Here is a 21,366-nt window from a genome sequence, read left to right on the forward strand (position 1 = left end):
AGGGAAATCCACAAAAGATCTTCTGTGAGAACTGTGCTTGGTTCACAGAATTCTGGATCCAAGCCACTGTTTATTTTGTATCTTTGTAAGTTGTTTTGACTATTGTTATCAGTGTTGTGTGCTGGTTAGAGTGCTGGATTAGGATATTAACTGAGTTCTCAAATCACCACAGTGCCATGCAGTTCATCAGGATCATACACACTAAGTCTTACTTACATCACAGAGATGTGAGAATAAAATTTGGGGAGGACAACCATGTACACCGCTATAAACGCCTGGAAGGAAGAGCAGAATGAATGTACTAGATATTACGATATATCTAATTATAATGGCTGCATCCCCAAGCCAATCACAAAAGGGGAAAAAGCAGCCACGCATAGACAAGGTATCTGTATACTTGAAGGATTGCCCAGGGAATGTAGAAAAATATGTCATTGTAAACCAAAAGAGAAAAAAAACCCTCAGAATGAATTGATGAAAACCAGATAAGCTCCAGGAAGCAAAGAATGTTTGACAGCAGCTGAAAGACAGTTAAAGGGGAAAGAAATCAGCCAGCCTTATGAATGCTTATAGAAACTTGGAGGAAGGGGAGTTCCAAATTATTCCCCCTCTCTTTTGCTAGTGTTCTCACCTTGTTTTTATAAAGGCAATTAATCATGTTAACAATAATACTTTGTCCAGAGGTGAAGAATAAAATGTATTGCCAAGCTCTGTGATGATGAGTTAGGGAGTATCTGTGGTCAAGAGTGCAATTTTTGTAGCACTCTTCTGCGTTGACAGCAGTGATGGAAAGCTGTTGTCTGGCCTATTATGCATGTAGGCGACACATAACTGTAGTAGTGGGAGTAATATAGAAAAGGAAGAAAAATACTTTAAAACTGACTTCTGAAGCACCGCCCATATAACTGTAGGAAAGCGGCACTGGACTTACTTAGACAGCTCTGAAGCTCTGTTAAGAAGTGTTCTCCTTCCTTCATACTGCAGGATCTAAACAGGATGGAGTGGACGAGGATCAGCCCGAACCACCTTCTTTTGGTGCTAGGTAGGACAAGACTGTCTGAAGGGATGCATAGTCTAACGGATGGGTGTTTGCTTTCAAGTCCACTGATGTAACTCCAGGGAAACTTGTAAAATGAGCTAAATTGTAAGCCCCACAAGTGAAATTTCAGAAATACTCAGGGCTTTTTTTCTGGGAAAAGAGGTGGTGGAACTCAGGACTGCACAACGATGTCACTTTGTGTCAGCTGGAACAAGGGGGGGAGTTTTTTAAAGTTTAAATTGCCCTCGGCGAAAATTGTTGCCAGGGACCCCCCGTCCTGTTATGGAGCCCACTCTGAGCTGTGCCAGTTTCCTGTGTTTCTGTTTAAGACTCTGTCAGGGGCAGCATTGCCCATGCCAGCTCTCTGCCTCTTTACCCGTATGGACTGTGTTACCTACGCCTGTTTTCTGCCTCCTTGGACACCTACCTCACCTGGGCCCAGAGCCATGCCACTAGCAGCACAGTGCCAGCTGGAGGGGCCCTCCGCGAGCCTGCCCAGGCACCCCCTGGTCAGTTCCCACGGGGAGCCCCTTGCAGGACGGTCACTGAGTCTGCCCCGCCACTAAGCAGCCTGCTAGCCAGCCCACAAGATGTGCCAAGGAAGAAGCCATGTTCTCAGGCAACAAAGAACCACCGTGGACAGTTTACTCTGAGGCTGCCATTGCAAGACCAGGCTCCTGTCACATTTACAGAGCCCAGCCTCACCCTGCTATGCATATCGCTGGAAGCCGCCCTGAGATGGAAGCTATGTGCCGGCTGCCCAGAACACCTAATGGACGCATGTCAATACAACCACCGCATTCCAGGGCAGATGCCATCAAGACAACTCCAGCTTCCTGGCAGATGCAATCAACCCACCCGGCACTCCCCTCCCCTCCTTTGTCCCCCCTTCCTGAGGTGTCACAATCATACATTCAGATCCTAAAGTGGCCCATTAGCGATAGTTGTAGAACCATCAAGCTTTTGTTTCCCCCTCCTGAAAACCACGCAGAAGGCCCTCGCCTCAGGGTACGTTTTTGGGTATTTAAGCAGGCTCTGCCTGCCATGAGGTGCGCGTCATTCCCCTCCCAACCCCGACCGGGTGCGCCATTCCTCTCCTGAACCCCGACCATCACTCTGCGTGTCTAGTGCAGGCATTAGATATCGCCCCGCTTCGCTGCTACTGCTCTGCTTCTCGCTGTGACCAGGTACGTATCGTCCCGCATCTTCAATCTCAAGTGGGTCTCCTGCTCATGCAAATGGCTCTATTTCTCTACTCTTTATTTCTTAGCTCTTGTATGTACTTTGCTTGCATGTGCTATTGTAGGCATATGCAACATTTCTAGTAAACATGTTTTATACTTATTAGACATTGCCTCTTTATTGCACGAGTAATCTGGAAGATGGACTCTGGTATAGTTGGTTAAGATCTGCACTAATTTAACCCAGACTGCGTGCTAATTTCCCCATAAAATAGCAGTTCTGGTAACAAAATAGTCACATGGCCGGTGGCCCCGCCTCCTGATCTCCAGACAGAGGGGAGTTTAGATTGCCCTCCATGCAGTAGCGCGGAGGGCAATCTAAACTCCCCTCTGTCTGGAGATCAGGGGGCGGGGCCACCAGCCATGTGACCATTTTCAAGAGGTGCTGGAACTCCATTCCACCGCGTTCCAGCTAAAAAAGCCCTGGAAATACTAAATATGAATGTGGAAATTTCAGCTCCAGGAAAGGCACAGAAAAGAACAAACATGATTTGTAGATATGGAAATACTGTTCTACATAAAATTAAAAGGTGAAGGTGTATAGGATAGCATATAGATAATCCAGTCATCATGATCACATTAACTAAATTTAACCCATTCCTCATATCCTTCCTCCTGTTGGAGGAACTAGGGAGGCTCAAGTGAAAAACCAGCACATCTCCAAAGAAACAAAAGCCTTTTCCCTCTTGTAGCTCACCATTCTTAGTACTTTCTAAGAGAGAATGTCAATGATTAACATTCAGCAGCATGCTTCCTGCTGTTTGATTGCAAGACATTTGACCGATGAAAATCACCAGCACTTTGTTCTGATTGTCGCAGGACAATCATAGAAGGTTAACCGAGTGCAGTCGTGGACAGATTTCAATTGTTTCCACCTCAAGAAGGTGAGAAGTTGCTTGGAGAGGTGTGGCCTCTTATTTCAAACCTCTACCCTTGTCCATCTTGGCTTATCGCTGTTTGCCTGAGGGAATAACGTGTTGAATCCATAAGCGAGTTAACACTTCTTTGAGGGAGGGGCTTGGTTGTCACAACAATATGATCAGGCAGCCTATTCCTGAAGAAGCTCTCATGGGTAGGCCTATACGATTTTTAAATTTTTTTTAAAGATAATTGTTACTTTTAATTTTGTTATTGTATTTGCTAGTTTTCTGTTGTAATATCTTATTGGTTTCTATGGGAAACACGCTGTATTGGGAAAGGTATAGAATAAGATGACCTCATTGTTTACCATTCAACTGGGTTGAAACTTTCAGAGATTGTACCCCTTGCCCAAGGAATTTTCTCTGCCAAATTTAAGACAGATGGGATGAAGGGTTTCAATTTAATAACTCATTAAAATTCATAGTTGCACAGTGGGTAGACATTTGGCACTCCCAGATGGCACACAGCGTTACACAGTAGGCAAGTGGAAGTATTTAGCACCCCAAGAAAGGCAGACAGTGTATCAAAGCATCATTTCCTGCATTGTTTTTAAGGACAACATTCCACCCCAATGCTTTTTTTTCACACAGTGAGTCTATGAAAACAGCAATACTTCAGTCAAAGTAATTAGATGGTCGAGGTGGGATGGGAGATGCTGCTCATAAAAAACGATTAACAAAAATACTGTTTTCATATTAAAATTTAATTATAACAAGACCTTTTTTCCATTGCTTAATGGTCAAGTACACACCCTTACTCCCAGTCCCAGATAACCTTAACACCTATGGCTGTTTACACACTGTTTGCTGGCCATGGAACATCGTGCCAAGCTCCCAGAACGACAGCGTGTTCCTGGCACAATTTCACACGAGAACTGCAGTTCTCGCACGAAATTGCGCCAGGAAAATGCTGTCGTTCCGGGAGCTTGGCACAATGTTCCATGCCTGGTAAGCAGTGTGAAAATGGCCGATCACTCTGTTGCTAATAGCTCTGCTTTGGGCAAGGTTCCTGAGCAAATGGTGACTATGCAAATTTACACTTTCTTTACTGAGATGCTTAAAGATGATTTTGATCAAATTACAGAATCTTGTTTTCCGTTGAAGGGTTTCGTTTTTGAGAAGGTGCAACTTGGTATCAGCCCCATCCAATATAATGAAGACTGCTTCACATTCAACACAGGAATGGATGCAGACATGTGGTCTTGAGAATATGACCTGAAATATCCACCCCTCCCCTTGTCTTTTGTTTAACATCCAGCTTAATGAAAAGTTCTCAAAATGCTTTTTCAGGATTTCCTCTTTCACTCTTCTTGTTATCAATTGAACAATAATATCTCTTGGAAGGTTCTTCTGTTGCGCATAGGTGGAATTGACTCTGTATGCTAGATCCAAATTTGTTGCTATCTCTTCTGGTTGCATATTTAAAAATTCCGCCAGAATTTCTGTTATTTGCTCCTGGGCCGTCTGCCTTGTAGTCTCAGGCATGCCCCTAAATCTCAGCTTTTTGTTTTGGATGAACATGATTACCTCTAGTCTTCAAGGGAGATGGATCATCTACATCAATTTCAGTCTGCTTTTCTACTTAGTTTTGGAAATGAAACTGCTTTGGTCTTCCTGTTTGACTAGCTTTTGTGGGACAGATGGGTGTATGTATAATCCTGTTGCTTTTCTGGACCTCCGTGGGGTTTTTTAATACCATTTACCATGGTATCTTCCTAAATCAGCTTTCTGAAATTGTTACTGGAGTACTCTACTCTAGTGCTCCTGTTCCAGTCTGGCCCCTTAATACCAGAAGGAGGTGCTGGGGTACTGCTTGACCCCTGGCGTTGAGGGGACTTACAGGGTTCTCTTTTGTCTCGCATGCTATTAAACATCTCCATGAAAACAATGGCAGAGGTTGACTGCAGATCTGGACTAAAATCTTGTTAATATATAATTGATGCTCAGCTCTGTTTCTACTTTTGGGCTGATTCAGGTAAGGCTGTGAAAGTTCTATTAAGGTACCTGTAGGTGGTAATGATCTGGACCAACAAACTAAAGCTCAGACTTTAGTGAGGTGATGTTGGATGATAATATAACCAAGAAGGAAGACATTCTTTTTTTTACATGGGGTCAAAAGAGCCTATTTGTAGCTTGGAAGTGTTTGTGTATGGATTCTCAGGTCCACTCCGTAGAATGTAACACATAATGTTTTTAAACGACAGCAATTGATTTGCCATTTCTTCCATTCATGCCAAAGCAATATCTGGCTGCAATGATCAATACTCTAATTACATCCAGGTTATGGATTGCTCATTATGTGGGGTTGCCTTTGAACACAGTTTGGAAAGTTCCATTGGTTCAGAATGTTTCTGTGAGACTAAAGAAGACTACGGCAAGTTACTGAGAATGGACATAACTATTTCTGAGAGAAATTCACTGGCTTTCAATTAGTTTTCAGGCATAATTCAAAGCACTAATTCTTATCTTTAAAATGACTTGGGGCCTTCATGTCTTCTTAACAACTACTTGCTCCCATACAACTGCGCCTATTAGGAACACTGGCAGAAACACTTCTCTGTGTACTCCACCTTCTGGTATCAGATGGGTACGTATCAGATAAGGGCCTTTTTGGGGTGTGTTTTTCTTACAGATTTCCCTCCCTGCATCGGTTTGCTTCTCAGTTTGCTCTTTTTAGGTGCCTGGTAAAGACATTTTTGTTTTTTGGTGACAGGTATTATTTCATATACATTTCACCCTTGTTTTGTTGCTGCCTAGTGGAAGACTCGTTTACATTTGAATAAATTAATGATGTCATAAGTTAACGATCATTGATCTGATTATATTTTTGTTAATTTTTTTTTGCAAGGTGAAAGCTGCTGAGAAAACATAGCAGTGTTTTATATACATAAATGATGCAACATGAATAGTGGGGCATGAGGGCAAGAAAAATGCAATGTTGACCAACACAGTCCCTGCCCTTAGAGTCAACTTCTGTACTGTTACCAGAACTGCTCTTTATTATAAGGGGGAAATTAGCTTAGCAGTCTGTAACTTAAAATTAGCGCGGATCTTAACCTATGTATACAGAGGTCCCGATCCCAGACACTCTAGTGAAAAAGAGGCAGACTACAAATAGATTCAAACACGTGTATTGTCTAACAATGTGGCGTAAGCCTGAACTTGCACAAGCATACAAGAAACACACAAGATCTAGGAAGTACAGAGTATGAAATACAGAGACGTTCGCATTAGCTGGTTCCCAACGATGATAGGGGGAATACTCACTTATCCTGAAGCGAAGCAGAGACACAACAGCGAGGGGTGGCCCAATGCCAGCACTGGAACCACAGACGGACAGCAAGGAGGTCTGGATAGGGAATGGCCGAGGCACCGAGTGGTCTGGGAGACCAGCTTAAATACCCCAAAACGTACCCTGGGGCTGGTGCTGTACTTGGTGGTTCTCACAGATTAAAACAAAGGTTCTAATGGGTTACTGAATGGCTTGGATGGGCCACTTTGGTAATCAGATTTGTGATAAGTGACACCTCAGGAAGAGGGGACAAAAGAGGGAGGGGGAAATCCAAGTGGGCTGAAAGGATGTTCCAGCGGACAGGGCTTGTCCTGATGTCATCAGCTCTGGAATGCGGAGGTTTCTTTGAGATGCATTCTCTAAGTGCTTGGGATGGTCGGCACTTAGTTCTTCTCCGGGGCGGCTCCTAAGATATGCAGAGCGGGGCGAGGGGCTCTCGCTGCGGACGTGGTGTGCCCGCTTCGCCGAAATGGCTTCCCAACGCAGTCTTCCTCCCAGGGTCTTCTGGCTGCCCGAGAACATGGATGCCGGCTGGGCATGGCTGAGGCTGGTTTGCAGGCTGCCCGGTAGCGAGGGCAAGCTCGGGGACCGGCCCGCAGGAGGCTCCAGGCGGGAACTGACCAGGGAGCGCCTAGCCAGGCTCGCTGGAGGTTTCCCCGGCAGGCGCCCGGCTGCTAGCAGCGGCTTGGGCCCATATGAGGCAGGCTTCCATGGAGGCAGGGGGAACAGTACTTAAAACACAGTCCAAAGCAGGGAACAGGCACGGTCCGTGGCAGATGGCAATGCAGGCACGGGGCACACTTGTAACAGAGTCCAAGCACACACTAGGAAGTCCAGATACAGGTCAGGGCAGGGCTGCCCAGAAAGAGAGTCCTTTGTGCAGTTATCCAAACATGGAGTCAGTAAACTACACAGTTTTATAACAGCAGCAAGGCAATTGACACGCAGGCAGGAAACTGACACGTGTATTAACACACACACGTGCAAAGCAATCTTTGTGCAGCAGTGAAACAGTAATGCAGGAAACTTTAACACAGTTCATGGCAGGCTTTAAAGCAGGGGAGGGGGCCTACTTGGCAACAGTACCGTCCTTTCCTTTAACCTGATTAAAGCCAACTTCTGCACCAATTGGTACAGAACATCAGAGTTGGGTTACTACCAGGAGTTAGATGGAGCATGCATATCACGTTCTGTATCCATTTGCTACCAATCAGTTACTAGGTTCAGTTCAGGGTTCTAGTTAACAGTTTTGGCCTTGTGTATTTACGGGACTTCCTCTCTCATAACGTTACCCTTTGTTCATCTGAGAGCCAAGCTACAAGTGACAAATTACACTTGCCTGGCAAGTGAACAGATTCACGTGTATTCCTCCCTGTCCTCTTGCCATTCACTTGCTCCACAAGTGGAGAGCAAGTGAATGGCAAGTGAACAGGGAGGAATACATGTGAGTCTGTTCACTTGCCAGGCAAGTGTAATTCGTCACTTGTAGCTTGGCTCTGAGCAAAGCCTTCTGATGGTGCCACCCTACAAATGGGTAAAATTGTAACCTGTGTGCATTCTCTGTGTTGGCTTTCACATTGCCAGGGGAGGTCTGGAAGTATCCCACATCTCTATCATTTCACAGAAAACATTTTTTTGTAAAAGTTTATGCAAAACTTTAAAAAGTTTATGCAAAACAAATATTCAGGAGGGCCTTTCTAAAAAGGGATTAAAACTGTAGTGCAATGAAAGTACTCGGGAGGTCACTTTTATAAGGGAATTGGATCGTAGGCTACTACAATGCTCGCTGTATGTGTCGCCTTGCTTTTATTGAATAATACACTCCAAAACAATGGGTTGGATTAAGCTATTGGCTTCTGCTGAATGAGGAGCCTCCATCTGCCCCAGCAGGTCTCTTCACTTCCTGAAAGGAGATCGTGGGGTCTGAGGATTAGCGTTCTTAGTAACAACTATTATGCTTGATGTTCCTTGCACTCAGGCACCCCGGCGGGAAGATGTGGAGTGAATTTCGTGGAACGCACCTCTTGTCAGCCATTGCTTTTTTAACACGGGCCACAGTTTGAACTGAGCATAGGCTAAAAAGCCTCTTAGCTCTGCCCGCTGATTCGTAGATGTGTGAGCTCTGACAAAGGGCATTTGAACCACCTTCTTCTCACCATGAAGAGAAACAGCCTTTGGCAGACTCTGCCCATGTGCAGCTCAGATGCTCATTCCCATTTATGTATTTTTGGCTCATGCACAAGAGTGCACAGTTGATGTTAAAGTTGAGCCAAATTGTGAAGGCTGGGTTTCATAGCAGGTAATGGGCTCCTTGAAAAGCTCTCCCTCCTTTTCATGATGGGGGGATAAATTGGTATGAAAATGTCCACAGGCACCCGCGCCAGTGTTCCCTGTATTCGCATGCTGTGCTGAGGCATGTTCATTTCCTATCCATTCAAATACAACCATGGCAAGACAGCTAGTATTGTCTCCTGCCAATGCTATTTTGCTGCGCTGTGCTATGACAGCGGGCAATACAGCCCCTATAGGGTAGTGAGTCAAGGCAGGAAGCATCATTGCAGTTGCCATAGCAACAAAAGGATGCATTTCTTTTCCTCCTGGACTGTGTGCGTCTTTAATGATGCTACCACGTAGCCAAAGCTGAGCGGGTGCTTCGCACACAATGATGTCATTATATTCACTACATTCACTCTGATTTACAGGGATTTTGTAGTGGATTGGGGGTGTGTGGTGGGGTAACAGAAAAATGGAGGGGGGGGAATTGGTGCCAAGACAGCAACAAGCAAATTGGTGCCAAGGCAAAACAGGCACACATAAAATATAAACTAAGGGGGAATCAGAGGATATTTAATACTCTTGAAAGCAAAATTGTTTGAGGGTAAACGTTTCGCAGAGCAACAGTTACTGTACAAAAAGGGAGAATTCTGACTAAGCCTCTGTTGCTATTCACCCTGAAGATTAAGGAGCTTAAAGAAGCTTTTCCCAGCACCTCACCTCAAAAGAAAGAGGCACATGGCTAGGGTTGCCAGCCTCCAGGTAGTAGCTGGAGATCTCCTGGAATTACAGCTGGTCTCCAGGCCACAGAGATCAGTTCACCTGGAGAAAATGGCTACTTTGGGGGGTGGACTTTATGGAATTATGCCATGCCAAGGTCTTTTCCCTCCCCAAACCCCATTTTCTCCAGGTTTCTCCAGGTTTCACCCCCCAGATTTCCAGGAATTTCCCAACTTGGAGCTGGAAACCCTACACATGACCCACCCTGTGTCTTTGCAGTATGCTAATACTCCTAGTATTACAAAAGTTCTTATAAAACATCCAGGCCCCCATTCAAAGAATATTGGAGCTCATGAACGATTGGGCTCACTTTTTAAGCCTCTTAAGATTGTGATGGGAGAGGGGGATCCTTGACCAAGACACTCTAAGTGGGCATCCATAAAATAGGAAGAGTAAGCTCTCCAAGAGTGCACCCACCCCTTTCATGAGCCCAACTCTGTCAGGGCAGACAAGTGAGTGTGTTGGCAACAACTGCTGCTGCTGCAGCTCCTGTGATTGCTTGGTTGCCTGCCCTACATCACGGAGAGAAAAAGGATAAGCCCATGAGCCAAAGTACACTACTGAGGAAGAGCAGCTGCCACCACCACCACTGTACACATACTCTTCTGCCCTCCTCTACAGTGAGAAGCAAGCATAGGCGGCACAGAAGAGCAGCAGCTCTGTGGAGCTTCGGTCTCCTAGATTGCACTAGAAATCCTTGGATGTACCCAGACCAGGATATTCTTATCTTACCTGCTACTGCTATTCATTCAAGGGGTGGACCCACCTGCTGTGCATCCTGGGATCTGTCAATGAAGCTCTGAGCTTCTATGGGCCAGGCTACAAGTGACGAATTACACTTGCCTGGCAAGTGAACAGACTCACGTGTATTCCTCCCTGTTCACTTGCCATTCACTTGCTTTCCACTTGATCAAGTGTAGCACAAGTGAATGGCAAGTGAACAGGGAGGAATACACATGAGTCTCTTCACTTGCCAGGCAAGTGTCGTTCGTCACTTGTAGCTTGGTCCTAAGTTCTCATACAAAACAGGTGCATGCATTTCCCCATCTGGTTTGGATGGAAGACTCGTGTTGTCCTTTTGCCCAGCCATTTTCCCACAGCTCAATTTTCTCTACTTTTACTGTTTAACAGCCCTGTCTCAGACAACTTGGGAAAATTTTACCACCTCCTCGACAAAAGAGCTACTAGGCTCTCTGCTGGATACATACAGCTTGTACCAGATACCCAGAAATGGAAGTGATCCCCTTCTGGTGACTATCACCGTATCTGTATCCAATGTGCTAAACGTGGTATGTATAAGAGCTTTTAAATATTTACCACTTGTGGCTCTGCCCAGGACCTGGGACGATACTATAAAACAAGATTTAGATTGCTGCCAGCTCAGCTATGTAGAATCAGGAGCTGAGTGGTAATCAGGAAGCTTCAAGGGGATTTTTGCGCAAGAAAGGTTTCCTAGAACCCGTGATATCATATACTGTTGTGTGAAAGATACAATAACAGATTAGATTTTTAAAAGTAAATATTGTATCAGGCTTGGAATGAAGAATGACCTTGATTTGTTTCTCCACTAGGATATCTTGAAATATACGATCTCCTCTGTTTTACTCTTGAATCAGGTAATGACTTTTTCTTATCAAAGATCTGAGGTGCAACGACTGATGGAGGGACAGATAAAGGCACATGTATGTGTGTTTCTGGGTCCATTACTCTATTCTCCACTCTGCTTCCTAGTCAAATGCACAGAGAACAGGTTGTGGATCACCACCACCCCTGTTCTGCCCCTGCCTAGAGTATACAGCAACATTTATGTTGGGCTTAGTTTTGGAGCACCATTTAGCAGCTTCCAGAACTTGGCTAGACTAGTGTTTCCATGGGTGCAAGAATTTCCACCTGTGGAGTGATTTCCCCCCTCTCCCTGCTCTTGTAGCAGTGCCTCCCAATCATATTGTTGGGGTCCCCTGACTCCTAGGTACAACATTTCAGAGGGTATTTCAGGCTGTCCTGGGAGGGGGAAAAATTGCACGGCGCAGATGGAAACATTTGCGATCATGGAAATGCTAGCCTGGGTCCAAGCCGTTATTTGTGCACATGAGATACTTGATTTCACTTTCTTCTACTCTTTCCAAGCTAACATTCTTGCTCCTTCTCAGTCATGGTATAACAAACAGCTGGCATGGGATGAGACAGACTTTCCCTTCTCCTCCATCACGGTGCCTTGGGATTCGGTGTGGACTCCGTCCCACTCAGTTCGAGAAGCGTAAGTACCAACATTCCACAGAACATGTAAGGGACAGACCTTTACCCCCATGCTCCCTGGGTGTCTCCCAATTCCCATCTGTAAAGGGGTATAGTAAATGGTAAATGTCACGAGAACAACCGATGCTGGATCAGATCAGGAGTCAATGTAGTCCAGTACTCCAGTTCCAACAGTGGACCAATCAGGTGCACGGGGAAGCTGAGAAGCAGAGCAAGAGGGAAGGAAGTAATCCTTGATGTTTGCCCCAGCATCTGGTCCATAGAGGTATGCTGATTCCAAATATGGGGCTACGTTTACTTTTTTTAAAAAAATGCTGTCCATTTTAAAGACCTGAGCATATGTAACTTGGTATGCAGACCAGACTGAGAGGATACCTCAGCATCCAACTAACAAGAATCACGCTCCTTGAACGCAGAATCAAAGACTTATGCTTAGGATCTTGCTGGGTGCCACATCGCCCTTGTCATGGATCATTATATAACAAGACTTGGACAAACCCAAAGCATGTCAACAAAGCTCGGTGGTGGGCTCAACGAGTAGTATAAATTTGTCCTTTTCAGGGGAAGTGGAACCAGCCACACCATACAGCATTCACACCCTCAGGGCTTTTTTTCAGCTGGAAAGCGGTGGAACAGAGTTCCGGAACCTCTTGAAAATGATCACATGGCTGGTGGCCCCGCCCCCTGATCTCCAGACAGAGGGGAGTTTAGATTGCCCTCCATGCCGCTCCAGCCGCTCCAGTGGTGCGGAGGGCAATCTCAACTCCCCTCTGTCTGGAGATCAGGGGGCAGGGCCACCAACCATGTGACCATTTTCACCAAGGGCAACCCACTGAGTTCCACCACCTCTTTTCCCAGAAAAAAAGCCCTGCATACCTTCATTCAGTCCTTGCTATACAGAGCCCCATCAAGAAGGGATATGGCCTATGGGTATTTCTGCCTCAACTTATCACTCTCTTCTGCCTTTCACTCCCCTTGCACTATGCAGAGCTGCTGCAGGCTATGCCCATTGATATCAGTGAACGTGTACTGAAATAACTGCATAGGCTTGCACTGGAAAATGCTTGCCTTCTGGCAGCTTCTTTCAGACTAAAAGGTATGAGAGGGAAAGATCTCATTTCATCTCAGTAGTGGAAGCAGCTAAATTATGATAGTTAATTGGAGCTTTAATCTGTGCATAAGATTAATTGGTGATTAAGGATCATTAATCACGCAAATAAATGGATACTTAATTTCACCCAACTTGATACCCAGTAAGCCCAACATGCATCATCCACTTTCCAAATGCAGCTATGGAGAAGCTGCTTTAACTTTGGCCCAAGCTTTAGGTAAATGGTACAATTTAAAGCATCAAAGAGGCACAAATGTGGGGGAGATGCTGATCCATACCCTTCTTAGACCTGCCATTCGTCTCTCGCTGTCCTTTTTCTCTCAGTCAGGCTCCAATATTAGAAGCACTTGGCTAGAAAAGAAAAGCACCTTCTGGTGAGAAAGAGGGAGTACCCCCATCACCACCAATGTACATGTTGCACCTCTCTGTCCAGCTTTAGGTATGATTGGGGCAGGTCACATTTGAAACTATGGCTTTGCCACTGTCAAGCACAGTTTAGGCCACTGACCCATTATAAGATAGCTTCTAATTCTTCCTGGATCATACCGGACTCTTTTTCTATTCCAATAGTAATGCAATGTGTAATATACCTACAGTTGTTGCATAACATGCATGGAAAATCCAGTTAAAGGCAACTGTTTGTGCAATTGTTCTTTCCTATTCTCCCGTTAACAAGGAAAACTTTCAGAGTTCAGTCTGGTCATTTCACACCCTTTACTTCCTTCCTTCCCAAGTTTTATGTCATCCCTCTCTTGCTGAAGGTTTGAGGTAGAATGGACTACTGCATCCCCTGATGTGGTTCTGCACAGTGATGGAAAAGTGGAGTTTCAGCTCTCTCTGCGCATTGACAGCAACTGCAACTTTGATCTCTTCTACTTCCCACGCGATAAGGCACATTGTACTTTGAGCTTCTTCTTTATGGACAACACAGGTGAGTGAGACATCTTAACGCTCTAAACAATGTAAAGAAGCTGGTGTCCATACGAAGACCTGAACTATGTTCACCCCCACAAGAACAACTGGCTAAGGGACACATCATAAGATTTTTTTGACACTAGCATGTATCCACTATTTCAGAGGCTTTAATCCTGTGGCCACCGCAGGTTGGGCTTTCCTTGATTATGTTTGTGTGCTTGGGTAAATGAGAGTTGACTGATGATGAAGGCATAGAGAATACGCGTATGTTGATACTAGCAATCGGGACCTTGCACCTTCTCAGGCAACGGGGGTAACTACCAGCTGGTATCACATAATGTGAATTCTGAGACATTTTGGATGCTACCCAGTATGTATAATCTCCACATACATTTAGTATATTTTCCAGGCAACATGCACAGTCCCCAAGCAGAGAATATGTATACTGACCAATGTGTACACTACACAATAATCCACTTGAACACACAACCCCCAACATTACTTGGGATCTCTCCACATTGGCTGGACATGCTGGGCATATCCATGCTACCAAAATCACCTATATTTCTACAAATTATCCATTCATTGCATAGAATGCATTTATTTTGGCAGAGGAAAACCATTTTTGGGGGAACATAGGTGAAAGTTTCACATTGCTGCTGTAGCATAGTGGTTAAATGACTGAGCTCTGAGCCAGCACTCTGCAGGTTTGAAACCCGCTACTGCCATGAGCTCAGTAGGTGGCCTTGGGGAAGCCATTCTTCTTAGCCTCAATTCCCCAGCTGTACTGTGGGGATAATAACAACACTATGTTCACCGCTCTGAGTTGGCACTAATCTGTCTATAAGGGCGGTTGATAAGCACACTGATATTATTACATTGAATTCTCCTCAAAGGAGGTAGTCCACTCAATCTTTTTATTGCTACAACCCCTGATAGCTGTAAACCATACCAAGAAAGTGCTACTGGTATCAAGAAAGACCAGAGAGGCTGCAACAAGTTTGAGTGCCTTGGGCTTCTAGAATGGAGAGCAGTCTAGGAGCATCATTCCCACTGCTTCTTCATCCCCAAATCTCAGTCTATCAACAGCCTTTGTCTTTTTGCTCAAGCCCATGAAGTTGTGGTATAGCACCTATTTTGCATGCAGAAGGTTCCAGGTTCAATGGCAGGCATCCCCAGTTGAAAAGAAGTAGCAGGGAAGACCTTTTCTCTGACCAGACCCTAGAGAGCTGTTTTCAGTCCAAGATAGTATTGAGCTAAATGAACCAGCAGTCAGACTCCATGTAAGACAACTTTCATATGCCTCCTTCCTTCCACTGAGTTCCCTAATGGTTGGTGCAACATTCAGCCTGAAGTATTAAAGTTCACACACAGCGCCTTTAACATCTGAAGAGGAGTTTGAAATGGCCAACAACTAAGTCAGCTTAAGTTCCCTGTAAGGCCCTTACAATCTCATCTGTGAATATATGGAATTAGCCCTAAAACGAACATAACTGGAGATGTGTGTGTGTATCATGTGCCATCAAGTCCCCGCCAACCTATGGTGACCCTATGAATGAAAGACCTCCAAAACATCCTATCATTAACAGACTTGGGGGATGGTTTCAATTTAATTTAAAGAATTCTGTCATAGCAGGGAGATGGAAGCTTCTTTTAATGTTGTTATGATTCAGTGCATGAGAGAATGGGGAGCTAGCTAATGACTCCTTTTCAGGGCTTTTTTTCTGGGAAAAGAGGTGGTGGAACTCTGTGGGTTGCCCTCAGAGAAAATGGTCACATGGCTGGTGGCCACGCCCCCTGATCTCCAGACAGAGGGGGGTTTAGATTGCCCTCCGCGCCACCAGCGGCACGGAGGGCAATCTCAACTCCCCTTTGTCTGGAGATCAGGGGGCGGGGCCACCAGCCATGTGACCATTTTCAAGAGGTTCCGGAACTCCGTTCCCCCACGTTCCTGCTGAAAAAAAGCCCTGCTCTTTTGAAATATATTTTTGCTTAGTTAAATATCTCCAAAGATTGCCTGTGATTTTTTTTCACTCTTTCAAGTCAATGAGCTGGAATTCAAAGTCTCCACAAAAAATGAAATTCTGAATGTAAAACGTGAATATCTTGTCACTGGTGTGAATGCCACAAGCCAATGGGATACGCTGCAAGTGCAACCATTGTTTGTAGTGATGGTAAGGAGATCACTTGGATGGTAACTAAAATGTACTTCTCAGCTGGCCACTCTGAGGTGACTAGTGGGGGGGAGGGGGGGGTTGTAGCCACTCTCTGCTTCAGGTACCTGCAACCCTGTTCATCGGTAGGAGTGTATTTCTCAGAAGGCAAACTAGGTATGGAAAGAAGGCAGGAAAGAAAGGCAAGAAAACCAATAGGACTGCATAGGATTTCTTCTCTGAAACTTCAAGGTATCACAGATGAGGCTTCTTCCTCTAACTCAGACAGTCTAAAGCAATAATGGCTCTATCTGAAGAGGGCAATTTCCTACAAAGAGCCTCTTTTAGTAACATTATTGATACTTGTTCACTGCACAGACTTTTGATGGAAATCACACACTCACTTTCGCTTTGAACTCTTGTCTCTTTCTAGATAGATTTAGAAAACACTGGGATACGGACAATCCTTTCCTTGATTGTGCCGAGCATTGCTCTCATGATAGCTGATCTCTGTGGCTTCCTCCTCCCTCTCAAAGACAGGCCATCTTACATGGTCACTTTGTTGCTGGCATATCTGGTCTTCCACGCCTCGCTGGTTGGTTCCCTTCCAGGGGCATCGTCCTGCAACCCCCTGCTCAGTAAGTTGAATAAACCATAAATCCATCAAGATGCAAAACTGAACAAAGAAAACGGGCCTGTTCCCCCCCCCTCCGCCCCCGCCAAGAGTCCAGGGTCAGTGTCCCAATCCATCCATCAAAATGAAAAGCAATGATGTGAGCTAAGGACATAATGATATGAACTAGACATTATGGAGGAGATGGCAAACTTAACGTGGGGCTACTATTTTTGGCATCAACCCCATCCGATGTTCTCTGTAACAAGTCTCTCTTCCCTGACCATTTCCTATTCATGCCCCGCCTCCCTTATTGCTTCTCCTTAAGTCTCAGCATTATACTCTAGACCAGCTTGGTACCAAGGCTAACTGCACCATGGCAAGAATTCTAACAAGTCCAAACTCCATTATTAGGAAACACACAATAGATCCTGCAACGAACAGTAATTTCATCCGATTCATTCACAAACTGCATAGCTGCATAGCAATGGCAGGATGATCTGTGGTTTAGGGTCCAGACCCCATGGACTAGACCGACTGGATGACAAAAAGTAGGGAGAAAACCTGATTCTTAAGAGTGGCTGGCTTCACTGGTGGAGAACAAACATTGTTAAGTCATCACACTCAGGTTCCTTCCCCAACCATTAGCTATAGCTTTGATAAGGGTAGAAGCTGAAGGATTGATGTACACACTCCTGTCACAGAAGACAGCAACATCTTTTTACACTGATGAATCACAGAAGCTACTGAAACAACCCTCATCTGGTTTCACAGGTGTGGGTACATTAAGAATCAATTCCACTTGCAACCATCATTATTTCACTCTCGTTTCTCTCTTGTTCATTTCCTCAGTTTTTCCTCTCAAATAGTGGGTTGGATCTAGCAATTGGTCAGTGGAAGGCACTGATGCGTGTGGATCCTTTCCACATTCCTCTCCCCTCGGCATTGCTCTGTGACCCTTGGGAAGTTTATTCCCAGGACTGCAAAACTTGCAAGGATTAATAGCCATGCAGCTGCTTGGGGGAGGAGGACAAATTGTTCTGATTCTTCCGCCAGCAGAGGTTTACTGGTAGAGGAGAAAAGGAATGATTACACGCCCTCCCCTGTGCAGTTTCTCAGCCTGTGTGGCTAATAGTCCACCTAGGTCCTATAACCAAGGAATAAGCTTTCCAAGGGTTGGAAAGGACTGTCAGGTAAGAAAAAGACACAGGAAAAATCTGCAGTCCTCATATCCATGGGTCACTGCGTTCAACTCATTGTTTAACACTTTTCATCAGTCCTCTCCTCTTCATCTCATTGCTGCAATGAAAACATACCACTTCGATCCTGTTGCCCCCTTTCGTTAATTTTGTTGGCTTTACATTTTGCATACAAAATTCTTCTGCTAACCTTTAAAACTGCTTCATACACTTCCTCTGCTCTGTCTTGATGTTACACTGTGGTTCAAAACCCTTAGTTAAGCCCAGACTCACAAATATGAGAACTCTTGCTGAAAAGAACCCTACCATTACAAAAAACCCACCCTTTTTACTACAGAATATAAAACCACAAGGTCTCAAACCTGTTGCTGTTATTCAGGAAGATCAGGTAGGCATTATGATTTAGTGGATCACACTAGCTCAAACCTCCAGAGATGTAATGGAAATAGTGTGAATTAAATAAAAGTGTAGATTGTTTTGATCAAAGGCCATCGTTCCCTTCTTGCAGAAGTGACAATAGTATCATCTGAAAGCACTGAATTTCAAGTGGAGCAATGTGAGCATTAATCTTGCAGCACACTCATCTGAAGCTATAGAATCCCAGAAGAAGAATGACATGCTCTCTCTTTGTCTAAACCCAATTGTTGACTAGCAAACTCGAGAATTGTCAACAATGTAGCTGATTTCCTCCTTCCGATCTCCAGGTTATTATTATATTGGCCTCCTGGTGCTATTATTCCTCAGCACAATTGAGACGATTTTGGTGACAAAGTTGGTTGCAGACAATCATGATCGCCAACTGAAGCATATATTTCGAGGGGCCACAGCTACCACCACATCAGCCAAAAATGAGAGTGACCGCCCAGAAGATAAAAATTCTAGGATGAATGGTAAGCCTTAATGGAAAGTAAAGAAATGCAACCATGACGTTTCAGAATAATGTGACTACTAAGCCATTTAGAGTTACAAAATCCTGATCCGGACAAGGCTCTGGCTCACTTAAAGATCTCTGGTCTCTGCAATGCAGCAACAAGAAAAAAAAAGAGTTTCTGAAGTGATGTAAGCAGGAGAAGAGCAGCTATAACTTCAAGTGTTTGTCCTCTCCTTGCCTTTAAGCCGAAGCTATGAGAGTTCTGCCCCAGTCAAGCTTAGACTGCTCCCCAGACAAACACCCACTCTGCAAAGAGGATTTTGAATTTTACAAGCCCAATCATTTTCTTAAGTTTGATCAGAGGCACACAATTTCTCTGTTGCAGAATCTGGGCCCTAGTATCAACAGTGTATTACATATCTCAAAAGTAGTTTAAATGAATTTGGCTTATCAGTAGCTACTATTTGTTCTTTCCAGTTCATTCAGTAAAATTCCAAGCCTGCCTTTTGGATGGATGCATCCTGTTTTGTAGCTATTTTTCATCCAAACATGTTTGCGAGATTGGTTTCCCTTCTCTCAAGTACTTTTGGCTTCAAGGAACTTACAAGTTGAGAATTCACTGGGCTCATCTTTCTCCTTTACTCTACAGACTATGGGACAGAAAAAGAAGAGTCAAATCTCAATCAAGTTCCAGCAACTTTGGACAGGCTCTCCTTCTTCATCTTCTTAGGACTAGTTGTTATATTTCATTTACTGTTCGCAGGACTTTGGCTCCTTTGGAAATGTGAATCTGAGAAGCCTCCTGGAGAAGGCCACCTAGATGGCATCAAAAACAGACAAGGATGGTAACAATGCCATCCATATAAAAAAGCAGTTACTCTTTCTACTCAGCAGAAGTTAGATACATTTTTCTGTCTGCTATTTGCATAATTTCTTGAAGATCTGAACATTTTTTTCTGTTTGTCAGATTAGGATCCTGGGAGACTCAGGTTCAAATCTCCATTTCTAACATGGATGCTTGCTGGGTGACCTTAGGCCCATCACATACTCTTAGCCTCAAGGTGGATGTTGTTAAGCTGCATTGAGTCCCAACTGGGAGATGATGAATAAAGAAATGCATGCATGCATGCAGAAAACTGCCTTGGTTCCTCAGCAGTTCAGTTCTAGTACCTACTATAAATAATTTTTGCAATTGCATATAGCTTGTATACAATTCCAAAGCTGTATCCTGTCCACACTGCTTCCAAGACTCGGTTCTGCTTAGCGTCTGCAGTAATTGCATCATGTGCCTTCAGCCCATTCTCTGAACCAATGAGAATGAAAAAGGGCGACTTGGAGGGCCTGTATGCTATTTTATATTTGGCACAAGTGATTGCTCCTCTCTAAATATGCAGAGACCCTGACCCACTCATATTGATTAGAGGGTAAATGCTTTCAGCCATCACAAGACGAAGTCAGGGTAGATATAAGGGTTAATCTGGCAGACTTTGTGTAGGTGATCTCATTTAATACTTGAGGACCTGCAAGAATTTATAGGAGTTGTAAAAATTTTATGATCACAACAGTCCAGAGTAAAATCACGCAGACAGGACTGGTCGGGTATCAGCCATCATTTTATAGTTTCATACTGCATGAGAAACTTTTAAGAGAGCCAGTATGCTGTAGTGCTTAAGAGCAACGGGACTCTAATCTGGAGAACTGGGTTTGATTCCCTACTCCTCCGCTCGAAGCCAGCTGGGTGACCTTGGGTCAGTCACAGGTCTTCAGAGCGCTCTCTCAGTCCCACCCACCTCACAGGGTGATTGTTGTGGGGATAACAACAACATACTTTGTAAACCACTCCGAGTGGGCGTTAAGTTGTCCTGGAGGCCAGTATATAAATTGAATGTTATTATTATTAATCTGGAAACATGTTTCAATTTTAGCCAGGTACTAGCCAGGTAGGACAGTGGCCTGGGTGATTCCCCCATGGACACCAAATGTAAACCTTCTCTTAGCAGGCTCAGGTTGTTTACACTTACTTGGTTTGAGTAAAATCCATGCCTTTACCTTGTCTTTATCTTTATGGCACAATGAATCTCCCTTTCCTCTTGTGTGTATTTGTGTGTCATCTCTCACCTTCTCACAAAGCAGGTAACACTCTCTTTTGCCTCTCAGAGTATGGGCTTGATCACCCCAGGCTTCTGAACAGGAGCTGGGTAGCTCAGGCTAGCCGAGCATTCCTCTTTGGACTTAACAAGGCCAGACTCACCAATGCTTCGAATTAAAATACAGGTGCAGGAACTTGTTTTTCTTTTTCACCCCCTGTAGGTCTCCAATTACAGATGGATTAACAGACGATTATAATTTGTGCACACTCCCCCAATATTCTATTATTAGACAAGGCAGAACAGTGTAGAATTACAAGTATATGAAAAAGAGTATATTTTGTTAATGCTATGCCAGAATAGCCAGGTGGATCAGTGGAACACTATTTTATTTCAGGTCACCTGTCCAAAAGGCAACAGAACTAACTCAGGAACCAACGACAGCATTTGCCAAGAGCTGCACAGGGGTACAGGGCAGACATGGCGGAAAGCTAGGACTGAAGCTAAAGCTCAAAGAGAAGGGTCAAGTGCATACTCACACTTTCATCATTTGACAAATGCAGTATCTTAATGGTGTTTTTGCAAGAGTGTCTGAGCCATCACAGACCAAATACC

General features: G+C 44.5%; 1 protein-coding gene across 1 annotated transcript; it reads left to right on the forward strand.

The window, feature by feature from the left end:
* Positions 1-255: 255 nt before the first annotated feature.
* ZACN (zinc activated ion channel) lies at positions 256-19,513 on the forward strand. Its single transcript, XM_054976313.1, has 8 exons — positions 256-385; positions 10,678-10,835; positions 11,697-11,803; positions 13,675-13,844; positions 15,872-16,002; positions 16,415-16,619; positions 18,498-18,683; positions 19,314-19,513. Exons 1-8 carry the CDS (start codon positions 256-258, stop codon positions 19,511-19,513), a joined length of 1,287 nt encoding a protein of 428 aa, XP_054832288.1.
* Positions 19,514-21,366: the final 1,853 nt, after the last annotated feature.

Source organism: Eublepharis macularius, chromosome 4, assembly GCF_028583425.1.
Source record: "Eublepharis macularius isolate TG4126 chromosome 4, MPM_Emac_v1.0, whole genome shotgun sequence".
NCBI lineage: Eukaryota > Metazoa > Chordata > Lepidosauria > Squamata > Eublepharidae > Eublepharis > Eublepharis macularius.